This window comes from Notolabrus celidotus, unplaced genomic scaffold, assembly GCF_009762535.1.
Source record: "Notolabrus celidotus isolate fNotCel1 unplaced genomic scaffold, fNotCel1.pri scaffold_262_arrow_ctg1, whole genome shotgun sequence".
Taxonomy (NCBI): Eukaryota; Metazoa; Chordata; class Actinopteri; order Labriformes; family Labridae; genus Notolabrus; species Notolabrus celidotus.
In genome coordinates this window covers 272-14,585 of record NW_023260105.1, presented here as the reverse complement: position 1 = coordinate 14,585, position 14,314 = coordinate 272, and the positions used below count along the sequence as shown (strand labels likewise).

At 41.7% G+C, this 14,314-nt stretch overlaps 1 protein-coding gene across 3 annotated transcripts in view; it reads right to left on the bottom strand.

Moving 5' to 3' along the window:
- Nucleotides 1-14,051, bottom strand: part of LOC117809370 (unconventional myosin-VI-like) — a 30,212-nt gene extending 16,161 nt beyond the window's left edge. Inside the window, exons 1-5 of one of the 3 annotated variants that reach the window (XM_034678928.1) lie at nucleotides 13,894-14,051; nucleotides 10,254-10,292; nucleotides 7,031-7,066; nucleotides 4,571-4,609; nucleotides 97-203 (exon numbers count right to left, since the gene is read on the bottom strand). In XM_034678928.1, the coding sequence (XP_034534819.1) occupies nucleotides 97-203; nucleotides 4,571-4,609; nucleotides 7,031-7,066; nucleotides 10,254-10,292; nucleotides 13,894-14,048 (376 nt within the window). In that variant the 5' untranslated portion in view covers nucleotides 14,049-14,051. The remainder of the gene's footprint in view (nucleotides 1-96; nucleotides 204-4,570; nucleotides 4,610-7,030; nucleotides 7,067-10,253; nucleotides 10,293-13,893) is intronic. The other 2 variants (XM_034678930.1, XM_034678931.1) reach the window with 2 other exon arrangements.
- Between the last annotated feature and the right edge of the window lie 263 nt (nucleotides 14,052-14,314).

The following is a 14,314-nucleotide window of genomic DNA, read 5'->3' as shown; positions in this document are numbered from 1 at the left end:
GGTTATACCCACCACGTTCTTCTGCAGTGTTCCCAGAGGTTATACCCATGTTTAAACATCAGGCTAACAATGCATGCTATGCTAACGAACACTCACCACATGAGGTATTGATGGCGTCTCGCAGCTCGGCGTACTTCCACTTGCTCAGCTCGTACTTCTTGGTCCCGGCAGCAGCCGCCTTGGAGGCCTGGACCTGTGGACCTCTGAAGGGTGACACGGAGACAAGAAGGACAAGAAGGACAGGGAGACGGTCAGACGACAAACACCCACAGTGACGGACTGTGGGAGACCGGCAGCCGGAGGATCAGAGAGCGAGGTTATTCACCTCGCTCTGAACGCGGGCAGGAAGGAGTTTACAGGTAGAGAGGAGATGGGTGGAGTTTACAGGACAGGGAGTTTTATTATGATGACTCCCCATATTAATAATAATCCCATTTATAGATACAGCTCTTACAATTCAACTTTACTCCCAGGGTTTAGTCTTGATCCAAAATGCAAAGCAGGAAGAAATAAAAGGTAAAATTAAAGAAAAGGCGCCGCTGTTTAAGATAGAGTGGTGTAAGTTAGTCTCTCTTTTTATTTAATTTTTTAATTAGTATTTCGTTGAGATTACAGATAAGTGGCTAGTTTGTTCTTACTTGACCCTTTTATTTGACTTGTATTAATTTATGTATTTATTTATTTGTTTATGTATTTATTTATGTAAGTATTTAATTATTTATGTTTCTATTTATTTATGTATTGACTTATTTATACATAAATGTATTAATGTAAGTATTTATTTATTTGCTTTTTATTTAATATATATTTACTTATTTATTAACCTATTTATTTATTTATCTATGTATTTAATTATTAATGTTTTTATTTAATTATGTATTTATATATTTATTTAAGGATTTATGTATTTAATTATTAATTTACTTCTTTATGTTTTTACTAATATATTTATGTGTTTGTTTACATATTGATTTACTGAAGTATCTAATTGTTTATTCATTTATTTAATTATTTATGTAATTATATATTTATTTATGTTTGAATTTATTTATTCATTCATTTTTCTTTCTTTCCTCTTTTTGTTTATTATAGCAGCAACACTTTTTTTCTGATTCATGCATATTTAAAATTTTGCAAAAGTATGATTGTCACAAAAAAAATTAAAAGTTATAAAATGATAAATCATATCTTTTTAAAAGTGGCATTAGATAAATGTTAAGCTAAAGTTGCTCAGTGTTGAACACCGAGGTCCAGTTATTCCAAAATCATTTATTCTGATTAAAGTGACCGAGTCTTAAAAACAGGTCGTTTAAAAGTTAAAAAGTTGTCTAATTAAAAAACAAGAATAAACAAAAACTAAATGTTTCCAATAAAGTTGATACTTAAGATGTTTTTAATACTTTGCTTTTGAATCAAAGACTTCTGGGTCATGAAATAATAAAGGATTTCTCACCAACTAGCTTTAATATCAAACGTAAAGATTTGATTCAAGCAGCTGTGACAGCCTTTAAGTTTGTGTGGATGTTGGCGCCCCCTGTGGACAAAGTGTGCCACAACAGCGTATAGGCCCAGGTGTTATAATAACTGAAGCTGTTGTTGACTCTGTGTTGTTGTCATTAGAGGCTGGATCTCTGAATCCCCTCTGACAGTAAACTCCACCCAGCTGCCTGAGATCAGAACAGCAGGACTCACAGAGACAGTGAGGTACAGAGAGGTCATCGGTAAAGCGAGGAGAAACAGGGGTGATCAGCAGAATCAGCAGAATCATCATTAAAGGGAGAGAGACAGATTTCTACAGCAGAGCTACAGAGAGTCAGAGAGAGAAGAGTGTTAGAAAGCATGCTGTATCCGTCTCCAGGAGGTCAAACGCTCCTCTGGTGAAACGGCGAGGAGGAGCTGGAGTCCATCGTCAGAGAACTCTGATAAATGATGAACGATGCTGTGACGGCTGGAAGTGTGCAGCTCCTCTCCAGCTGCTGCTGACTGATTAATCCCACACCAGGATTTTCTCTTTTTAGAACACCAGGAAGTTGGAGGCGTGACCCTGCTGGTTCTCTAATCCTATTGGGCGGCTCTTTATTAGCGTTAGCTGGCCTCGGACGCGGCCGGCTGTTCCCAGAAGCGCGCTCTGCTCTCTGGCAGCGAGCTGAGCGGCTGCAGTCACCTTCTGCTCCCGCTTCCCTTCGCTGAGTGTTGGCGGCGCAGCCAGAGGAGGCCTGAGCCAATTAGCCTCAGACGGACGCACACGGGTAACACGAGGAGAGGCAGGCGTGACTTCACCTGACATCACTCATTCACGCAGCGTAAAGCCGGGAGGGACGCACGTGGGAAATACTGTTTGAGCTTAGCCTGCAGTAATCTGAGGAAGGAGTGGACTTTCACCTCACAGGTGAAGAGGTCTTTCACCTCACAGGTGAAGTGGACTGTCACCTCACAGATGAAGAGGTCTGTCACCTCACAGGTGAAGAGGACTGTCACCTCACAGGTGAAGAGGACTTTCACCTCACAGGTGAAGAGGACTGTCACCTCACAGGTGAAGAGGTCTTTCACCTCACAGGTGAAGAGGTCTTTCACCTCACAGGTGAAGAGGTCTGTCACCTCACAGGTGAAGAGGACTTTCACCTCACAGGTGAAGAGGACTGTCACCTCACAGGTGAAGAGGACTGTCACCTCACAGGTGAAGAGGTCTTTCACCTCACAGGTGAAGAGGTCTTTCACCTCACAGGTGAAGAGGTCTGTCACCTCACAGGTGAAGAGGACTTTCACCTCACAGGTGAAGAGGACTGTCACCTCACAGGTGAAGAGGTCTTTCACCTCTCAGGAGGAGGCCACACAAGATACCTGTACCAAACTACAGCAGCTCCAATGATCAGTCCTCATCCTGATGAATCAGACCTTTCTATGTGATGAATGTTAAACGCTCAGATTGTGATCATGAGGAAATTATTATTTTTGCAGAGTATAAACATTTTTAAAATCAAACTCAGGACTTTTAACTGAGTCTTAATCATCTTACTTTATTTATTTATTATATAGTTTAAAATTTAGTACATTTTTTAAGTCATATAATGTGTTCTTTGAAATTATTATAAACACAAATATTATATTTATTCAGTTATTTTTTTAATTTGTATAATTTATTAATTAATTGTGGATTATTTCATTAATTATTTAGTAATTAATTTTTACATATTAGCTCTAAACGCAGTTTAATATTCTATTCTGTTTTACTTTGATGTATTTACCTTTAGTTTAGCATTTTTAGTTCATTTTGCTAGTTTAATATTTAATATATTGAGTTTTATTATTTATTTATCTTATTTCTTTAGTTTTATTATTATTATTATTATTAATTTGGTATTTTCTCACTTTTTTATTATTATTATTATTTATTTATTGTTAATATTATCATTATTTATTTTCAGTTATTTCTTATAATTTTATAAATTATGTTCTTAACCTTGCATACAGATTATGGGGATTGGTATCTATTTTTTTTATTATTATTAATATTATTATTATTATTTTTATGTCATTCTGCTTCACAAATAAAGTCTGATTTATTAATCTATTTATTTTTTGTGCAGCCTATTTATTCACCCACAACAAAAAATTTCACTTTTAAAATACTTTTATAAAAGCAAAAAATTTGAGGAAAAAAAACTTCATCTATAGATTATTTGCAATTAATCCAAAGAAGATAAATATTAAAAACAAAGTAAATAAGTTATAAATATATTCTCACTTCCTGAGGCTTTTGAACTGTTTGGAAACATTTTGTATTTTAAGAGTTTAAAGTTGAGTACTTTGTAGAAATTTGGGACATACTTGATTTCAATTTTTCATGCATTTAGAGAAACATCTGTAAACTGTGCTGCGTTCTGAGCATGCTCAGTGCAACTCTGTGGCCCTGTCTTGACGTCCACACTCACACACACACTGAGGAGTCTGTGAGGGCTTCGAGCCGGCCTTCTGTCAAATCTTCACGTGCACGAGGGATCTTTATGCACCCTTTCTGTAAGTGGGGATATCTGCAGACTTTGAGGGAGGAAATTACCCATAATTCATAGCATTGTGACGTGAAATCCCAGGGGAAGCTGCAAGCATGGACGGGTAAACTACAAGGGGAGTGGAACAGTGCTGTCCCGCTCCTGTGTGAACCACTTCAAGCTCCTGCAGCCTCGTGCACTGGATCACTCTCCAGGTGACGTCAGTTAAATCCTTGAGGGTTCAGGGTTCAGGGTTTAGGGTTTAGGATTCAGGGTTTAGGGTTTAGGGAGGAAGTAATCGAGATTCAACCTGTCAGAGAACGAACGAGAGAACATGTGGAGCAGAGAAAGACTCAAGAAGGAAAGAATCAGTGGATGTTGGAGGTGATTGACATCTCTGAGGGAATCAACCCTTGAATCAGCTCAACACATCTCTGATCTTTGAAAGGCAACAAAACCAGCGGAAGTCTGAAGGAGAGTTTCTGCATCATCGTTTTGTTTTCTCAAAGAGTCGGATCAAAGTTTGAGGAAATCAAAGAGGCTTGATTGTGCAGAAGGAGACGGAGACGGCTTCTACCCACCGAGCCAGAAGTTCAGTCATTTCCTTCGCCATCTCTTCCCTAAAGAGCACGAGAGTCCCGGTTTGACAAGTTAGAGAGCTGCTGTGGTTTTTCAAACACTTTGAGATAACACAAAGACAGAAGAGGAGGAAGAGAAGAAGGAGGGATAGAGAGGAGTGTGGAAAATAAAGAACTAAATCCTCTGTAAAGAGATATTTTGTTGTTGATATTTAACTCCAGCTTTGTTATGTTAGAGCTGCACGATGCTGCCGTTAGCGTTCTCCCTCACAGCATGAAAGATGCATGAAGGTTGCCGATGCACGAGCTGGGATCATCTCCAGCTCCCCAAATGACCCTGAACGGGACAGGCAGCATGGATCAACTTTAAAGAAACGGCTCTGTAGATCTACTTAGTTAGTAACATAGACCTTTCTGGAGTCCCTGAGCTCCCTTGTCTCGTAGGTTCCTCTGGATCTCTGCTGTAGATTCCTTTTTTGGGTCTGTTATTCATCTTTTCTTTCTTTCTTTCTTTCTTTCTTTCTTTCTTTCTTTCTTTCTTTCTTTCTTTCTTTCTTTATCTCTCTCTCTCTCTCTCCTGCTGTCCCTCTTTCTTTCTTTCTTTCTCTCTATCTTTCCTGCTGTCTCTTTTTCTTTCTTTCTTTTTTTTTCTTTCTTTCTTTCTTTTTCCTTTCCTTCCATCATTCCTTCTCCTCTTTTTCTTTCTTCTGGTCTCCCTCTCTTCTCTCTTTTCTTAGACCTTTCTGGAGTCCCTGAGCTCCCTTGTCTCGTAGGTTCCTCTGGATCTCTGCTGCTGTGGACGTGGTCCAGACTCCAGCTGCTACAACTACTACTATCCGTCTCCCCACTATCATCTCTCTCTCTCTTCATCTCCCTCTATCCCTCTCTCCAACACGGTCTCAGCAGATGTGTGTCTAACATGAGTCTGGTCCTGCTGGAGGTTTCTGCCTGTTAAAGGAAGTTTGTCCTTGCCACTGTAACTTGCTAAATGCTGCAAAGGTCTCTGCTCATGGTGGATTAAGATGAGATCAGACTGAGTCCTGTCTGGAAGATGGGACCTGATCTGATCCTGAGGTTCCTCTGGATCTCTGCTGTAGACGGCCTGTTTGTTCTCTTTTGAATAGGTGTGTATGTGGTTTCTGGTGTTTCCTCATATAGTCATATACTGTATTATTTTAAATTATTAAAAACACATATAATATTTATTTGGTTATTTTAAAAAATGTGGATTATCTCAGTATTTATTTAGTAATCAATTTTTACAGATTACCTCTCTCTGTTTTACTTTGATGTATTTACTTCTGGTTTAGCATTTTCAGTTTATTTTACTGGTTCAATATTTTAGTGTTCTATTATCTTATTTATTTATTTTATTTTGCAGGGATTAATTTCCCATCTTGAGTTTTATTATTTATTTTATTTGATCCGCATTACTTATTAATTATTATTATTTATCCTATTTGTTTCTTATTTATTAATTAATTATTAATATTTTCTATATTTGATTCTTATTTATTTTTTGTATTATTTTCTTATTAATTAATAATTATTATTTATCTTATTTGATTCTTATTTATTTTATTTATTTTCTTATTTATGTATTATTAGTGCTCAGGTTAAAGTGCAGTTGTATTTACATTAAAATGTTGCATAAACATCATAAATAAATGTGCAATAAAACCTGCAGAGATTAAATCAGATTTTGTCTCATCAGGTACTTTGCATTTCTTCTTCTTTTGAGATCCTTTTGTTTTATAAACTCATTCCTTGTTTTTTAATATGCATTAACTTCTGCAGAGAGAACTTTGCACTTTTGAGTTTTTTGTCGTGCAAACAAAATGAGAGAAGAAGAAAAGAAGAGGAGGTGAAGAAGAGAGAAGTTATCTGTGTGTCTCTGTCTGACGCTCTCTCTCTGTTTAACGTGTTTCTCAGATGTAAGGTTGTATAAAGACGTCTCTCTGTGTTGGTCTTTAACTCTGAGCCTTCAGTCGTGTTGCAGGTGAAACGTGAACTCGTTTGTGATAATGAGTGACGCTGAAGGGGTTTTAAAACGAGCATGTGAGAGAGTCAGAGGACGCTGGATTGGAAGCAGCTGGTGCATAAAGTACCAGCATGCAGCACTCCACCCTCCTCAGAGTGTGTGACGCTGTAATGTGGCCGGCGCTGCTCCTGACTCACGGCGTGAAGCATCAACTCTAACTTTCAGAGCGCCTGTGCGTGCCGGTCTCTTCAGGGTGAGTGCAGAGAGAAGTGGAGGCTGCCGCGCCGAGCCGGAAAACCTACGATCCGACGCTCTGACCCGAAAACTGAAGCTTTAATATCTCAGGATGCAACACGAACCGGTTCAACCTCACACCGGGTAACAACACACGACGGCTACACGGCGAGAGGAGAGCGTCTGAATCCAAATAAATCTACATCTACTGTGTGGTGGAGGTGTTGGTGCGTGGAGAGGACACCTACATGGTCAAGCTCTTGAGTTTTGTGGTTCCAGCAGAGCTGTAAACAAGAGGATTACAGGATTATAACAGCGAGCACCACTGAACAACAAAACAAGAGGAGGAAAGGAATCACCTTTCCTCTTCACCTCTTAAAGAAGTCCTTCAAAACTCTGATCAGAGGACAGGGAGGGGGGGGGCCGTGAATTTATCAAACTGCTGCCACGACAACCTGAGACGTCTCTAATGAGGAGTTTGGAAAGGTGACGCCAGAAACAGCCGCTTCGTCACTGGTCCTCATCCTCAGGGGACCTTGAATATTATCACAACAAACTCAACAGACATGTAGCTGGTAGATATTCTGGTTTCTGTTGATCTATCTTGTTTATGGGCGTGGGGGAAGGGATCAGATCCAAGCATCAGGACTTTCCATTTTCTCTGTGAAGTTACCGAAACAAAGAGGTCGCAGACACACGAGGCCAGACTGAGTTTTCTCTGCGGGGTGTTTGAGCCTGCTTACAGGACCCCGGGGTAGACCCGGAGCACGCTGCAGGGATTATACATCCCGTCTGGTCTGGGGACGTCTCAGGATCCCACAGGAGGAGGAGGAGGAGCTGGGCGACTTGTTTAGACTGCTGCTTAAAAGTTCAAAGAATCATCCTCAGGGGAGCATGAACACTCTGATCATATTTACTGAAACATGGACGGAAGAAATATTCAGTCCCCCTCCGGACAGCTGGAGTCATGTGACCGAGGATCAAGGATCCTCCTCCTCCTCCTCTCCTCATCCATGTGGTCTTTCTGGTCCTCTGAAAACCTCTGACCTGTTGACTCCAGGCCTGGCTCCACTCATCATGACTTTGGTTTGTTGTTGTAGTTAAGTGAAATACGATCTGGTGATAACACAGAGTGTTTTATTCTGAAAATTAACCGGATGTTTTCATTTGGTTTTGGTGAAACCTGACTTCCTGTTCCAGATCCGGAGCTGTGATGGATCAGACATGGATCTGAAGGAATTTGTCCGTTAGATGTCTGTGTGCAGGAGTTGATGGACATCTCTCTGCAGAGACGCCGAACTCCACTGACCAAAACATGATTTTACTAGGATGTGCACGAGAAGCTGCTCGTCTCCTGCTGCCACGAATACTTGATCTGTTGTGTTATTAATCAAGATAACATATTTATAACACCCAACAGATTCAAAGTTATCCAACTGAAGAAGCAGGAGCAGTGGCGGTTCTGGGGAGGGGCCAACAGGGGCCAGTGCCCCTGTAAAACTGAACCTGGACCCACCCTGTGGGCCCCCCTCCACACCAAACAAATATACAATAAAAAGAGCTTTGGTGTCGCGCCGATGTTACATGCGGACCACATGCGTGTGGCACTTGGTTCCAGTCCCTTAGAGCTCTAAGAGACTCATGTTGAGTGTAAACATCCAAACAGCTGCTGTCAGTCTGCATGTTGATCTAGAACACAGTAGTATATATGTCTAGTATTAAGGGATGCTCTGATGTTTTTCCAGTTTGTCCTCAGCCGGTCCTCGCCCTTCTCAGTCTCTTTTGTCAGGGTTGAATGTGTCCCTCTGACAACACCCTTGGCCCCAGCCTGGCCCCCCCAGTAAAATTGGTCTAGAACCGCCACTGAGCCGGAGACGATGGACTCCACATCCTGTGAGGTAAAATCACTGATTTGGTCAGCGGAGTCTGGAGGCTTCGGGGAAAGCGACGTAGCAGCTGTTTCTGGTTTCAAAGAAGGATCTTACACTTTCACTAAGAGGTCTGACTCTCAAAGGGACAAAAACAAGACCTTTAAATGACCGTGCTCGTGTGCTTTAGAGGGTCATGTTGCAGCTATTTGAACTCTTTTAACGGCTGCAATCTTATCCAACATGTAGATCCAAAAACGTTTGTACTTTATCAACTTTATGAACCCAGATAAAAGAGATAAAAACTGAAAGAAAGTGAAGGATTTACCACTTAAAGGTGACATATCACGCTTTTGTCATCAACATATATTGGTCTAAGAGGTCCCCAAAACATGTCTTTAAAGTTTATTGCTCATAAAAACACTTTGAAATCAGATTCTGGTCTGCCTGTAAAACCCTCTTCTTCAGCCCTCCTCAGAACAGGCTGTTTTCTCTCTGACCACGCCCCCTCAGGAAGTGGGTGTGGCCTCGGCTGTCAAGTTGATCTAATGTTTACATGTTGGCTGAATATACACGGCTGCTCACAGACCCGCGTTACTTCAACCCTCTGAAACTGATCCAGAATCTGATCCTGACGGAGAGGTGCCTGCAGCAGGACCTTTCTGAACCATTGGTCACAGATTTAGTGTTTCTTGTTGTTTTATTTGTCAGCATGTCGACGTGTGTCTTGGTACACAGCTACCAACATGTAGCTATGTGGCTATGCTAACTAGCGCTAGCACTTATCCATGAAAACTAAAAATCCTCCACTAGATCTTCAAATCTGCAGACGTGGGGAGTCAAAGCGACCTTTGTGTTTATTAAGACAGCCTACAACTAGCATGCCTCCCTCCTAAGCTCCTTGTTAGCACACATGTGTGCAGGGAATGAAAAACGGAGGAGGGGTTGAGTTGTATTTTATACAGTCTATGGGCTGAACAAGCTCCGAGCTCTGACTTCCTGTTACAGACCGGATGGCGTTGTGACGTATGAAAAACACTGAAAACTGAAACGGCTGGTTTCAGCACACATTTACAGAAAGGTGGAGAAATCAGAACAGGGGCAGAATGGAGTCTTTGACTTTTCAGGGGGTTTGTAGACATGGACACAGATTTCAGGGAGAGAACCATTAAAAAGTTGATTTTGCATGATATGTCACCTTTAAAGGAAGGGTTTGCAACCAAATCCCAAGCCTCAAACATCTTCTTCAAATCTAATTATAAAGAGTTACTGTTGAAGGTTTTGCCTTTAAGTTCAGACTGAATAACGTTTGATAAATTCTGGCTGTGATCACATTTCTGGTGAGGGACAATCACTCGGTGCTCAAACTGAAAAGTGCTGATTCCTTCGGTCAAACGTGGACAACCAAAGTTCTTCTATCCCAGAAGAGGAATAGAAATAAAGGAAGAGAGGTGCCGTCTATAAACCGGAGCTACTGCAGGTCATAAAATGTGTCAGCTGGCAGATCGTCACAGCATGCAGGGGGTGGGTTATGGTGTGAAACAGGTTAAAAGGCAGGGCGGGGTTAGGGTGTAAATCAAAAGGGTGAGTGTCCGGGTCTTACGCTGCTCTCTCTGGGGACGATGGAACTGAGGAGCCGTTACTGGGAGGAAGAAACAGAAACACAAAGAAGAGCATGGTTAAACACAGGAGAGGATGCAGTCGATGGTTCCTCCTTTAAAACAGTCAGTGTGAACTCTTCAGGAAGTTCACGTCTCTCTGCAAAGATTTTCAAAAGAAAGCTCCAGGAATGAGAGAAGAAGAAGAAGAAGAAGGAGGTGAACAGCTGACAGGTGGTGATGAATTATCGATGCTTTGTTTGGACGTCAGAGGCGTTAAATATTCAGTTTGTAAATACACACGGAGAGGTGAGGGGAAGGTGATCCTGTCACTTTAAATCAAGCTGTCAGGTTACAGGATTTAATAAAACACCTTCAGATCTGTTCATGCAATCATTTCATCTCCTCACTTCATGACCTGCACATAGAAGCTTTCTGTTTCCACTGTTTCAAACATCATGCATGTTTAAGAAGAACCTAAAGACTCATTTAAAGTTCGTACACACGATGATGTACGTAGGCGTGCACGTTCAGTTTGGCAACAGAAGTGTGTCTAACTCATAGACTGTATAAAATATGGATGTAGTATCCGTGCGTCACCCATCTGTTTCTGAAGAGCTGTTTGAGACCAATCATCGGTGGCAGCCATATTGCTGCTGTGGAGCCAGTGTGACATAAAGAGGCGGGGCTTTGAGCCTCCTAGCCAACAGCTGCAGTGTTCCTGCAGGCAGCTGAGCCTCTCATTGGAAGACTAGTAATCTCAATATCTTCCAAATTGCCGCGTTGTGAAAAAAATCACCCCGTACAGTGTGAGCCGATCAAGAAATGAGCTATCCAGTGTTGTGGAATTTTCACAGTCTTATATATATGTATGTAAGAATGTTTATGAGTAACTTCTCCTGTGGCAGCTGTGGCTACTGGGGGATAGACGAGACAGTGTCAGTGTAGTAATGAAGGTCTTTCTCCCTGTTCCTGTCTTTATCTGTGTGTTGTGACCGACTTCCTGTCTCCAGACTAGAGCACCGCTCTTCTTCCCAATTGTTTTGTTTCCTATTGTCCAAACATGGTTATCTTACTGTAGTGTCGTCTTTAGGGGAATAAAGGTACATGCCTGAGGATTTGTCTGACAGAACTGACTTTGCATTGCTCTGCTCTCTCCTGCCTGTGTACTGTTATGTTATTTCTCCTTGATCAAGCTCTACATAAACTATTTCAACTCAAGCCATCAGAGTCTCCTGAGTCTCCTGAGTCTTCTGAGTCTTCTGTGTCCAGTTTATTTATGAATTCCATCACATCCAGACTACCCTTGTCTTTTGAACCAGGCTGTAAACATGTTTATTTCTGCTGTAAAGATCAGCTTTTTCCCATTCATGTGTGACTTCAGGTACTTCTGGAGTCAGCCTCAAGAGGATCCTCGATGAACTGCAGATTTTAGACGGGAGGTTGCCGCTTGGGCAGACCTCTGATAAACACGACTCTGAGGAACGGTGAGCGGCTTCCTGATTCGGGTGGTATACATTAGGGGACGGACGTTTCAAGTGGAGAAAACCAACATGTGAATGAAGACCACTTGATCCTCCAGAGCCCGAGCCTTCAGGAGGACTCTTCGTGTCTCACGGCTCTCTATGTTACTTTCTTCATGGACGTGCATTTTAAAAAACGGTCATCTAAACCTTTATCTCCATTTTTTTTTAAAGTTCTTTATTTAACGTGAGATTCTGTTCATTCTGAATAAATTTGTCTTGTGTTTTTTTAGTTTTTCCTTAACTTCCTGTTGCTTGTGTGGTCTATTCGTTGTGCTCACCAGTCGCTCAGTCTACATGTTGCCTCATTTGATCTGCATGCAGCTAGTTTAATGATTGATACCATGTATTTTATGTCCATGAACACTTTCTCAAAGACGGTCATATCATGTCCTTATGAAGCTTTTAGTCATTTTTAATCATATGGTGCTATTTGTACTTTTCTTTCCTTCTCTTGTTTGTTTGTTTGTTTGTGTTTTGGTTTCTCCTCTACCTTCTTACTTTGATTTTATTTGACTCTATTTTATCTTCGTTTAATCATTTTTTTAGGGAGCCTTTTTAACATCTGGCAAGGGACTACAGATGTAAACTAGCCTTTTGGCTAACTCTGGTATATTTACAGAAGTGTTAAAGGTGACATATCATGCTTTTTTCATCAACATATATTGGTCTAAGAGGTCCCCAAAACATGTCTTTAAAGTTTATGCTCAAAAAAACACTTTGAAATCAGATTCTGGTCTGCCTGAAAAGTCCTCTTCTTCATTCCTCATCAGAACAGTCTGTTTTCTCTCTGACCACGCCCCCTCAGGAAGTGGATGTGGCCTCGGCTGTCCAGCACGTTGATCTAATGTTTACATGTTGGCTGAATATACACGGCTGCTCACAGACCCGCGTTACTTCAACCCTCTGAATCTGATCCTGACGGAGAGGCGCCTGCAGCAGGACCTTTCTGAACCATTGGTCACAGATTTAGTGTTTCTTGTTGTTTTATTTGTCAGTATGTCGACGTGTGTCTTGGTACACAGCTACCAACATGTAGCTATGTGGCTATGCTAACTAGCGCTAGCACTTATCCATGATAAATAAAAATCATCCACTAGATCTTCAAATCTGCAGACGTGGGGAGTCAAAGCGACCTTTGTGTTTATTAAGACAGCCTACAACTAGCATGCCTCCCTCCTAAGCTCCTTGTTAGCACACATGTGTGCAGGGAATGAAAAACGGAGGAGGGGTTGAGTTGTATTTTATACAGTCTATGGGCTGAACAAGCTCCGAGCTCTGACTTCCTGTTACAGACCGGATATTGTTGTTACGTAACAGAAACACTGAAAACTGAAACGGCTGGTTTCAGCACACATTTACAGAAAGGTGGAGAAATCAGAACAGGGGCAGAATGGAGTCTTTTCATTCTCGGGGGGTTTGTAGACATGCCAGGGACACATATTTCAGGTAGAGAACCCTTAAAAAGTAAATTTTGCATGATATGTCACCTTTAATTAATATGCACGGTCCTTTAAAATAATAAATAAATAAATACATTTAAGGAAAGTTGTTTTCAAAGTAATCGTCTTTGCTGACTGATCACAGAAACTGGAAGCCGCCGGTTAATGCAGACGCTCTGATACGGTTGTGATCCAGACTAATTCTGCAGAACTCGTCCAAGGATGAAATATCGATCATGCAACAACGAGATATTTGGATGCTTACAATTTGAATCCAGAGTTTAAAGGTTGCTAACTCGTCTGGATGAGAGAAGAAAACGCTGCTTCTGTTGCCAAGACGTGCGTGTACATTTTTGATGCATATTGCAAAAACTATGGTACTGATCACACACCTGAGAGTCTCTGGACCTGAAGTCTACCTTTCCCTCTCGTGTGCAGAGACTCAATTAAAAACCAGGATGTGGTACAGTGGAAACAGAAGCAGGAATGTGGCGATGACTGAGAATTTAATTGCACATTGTTTTTGTGTTTCCCTCAGGTGACGTCCAAACTTTGCTCCACTTGTAGAGACAAAGTTCTGCTCCCTTCTTCTTCTTCTCGGTGTAACCACACACACTCTTAATAAAACACTGTGACACAGAGCTGATGGAACACAGACATGGCAGGTGTGTGTGAGTTACCTGCGCAGCCCCGCGTCGTTGGTCCCCTCCTCGGGGATGAGCTCGGACTCGCTCTGAGCGATCCTCAGCGCCAGCTCCCGGTCCCTCCTCTCCTGCTCCAGGACGGCCTGCCGAGACGCTTCCTCCTCCCGCTCCACCTGCAGCTGCACATCCATCTCCACCTGCACACACACACACACACACACATATATATTAATCATCTTACACTCCCAGCCGGAGTTCTCTACTGCTGTTAACACATGTTCACGTGAAGACGTGTCAGAGTTTCTGCCAGGAGGTGACTGTCTGCCAGATCCACTCCAGCGTCTCCTCGGAGGCTTCCACTCGGCGTGTTGGAGATGTTCATCTTTAAGGAAATGTGACAGCTCTGTCAGCGGGGACTCGCTTTTACAAAGCAGCTGTTTACGAGTGCAGATGTCGT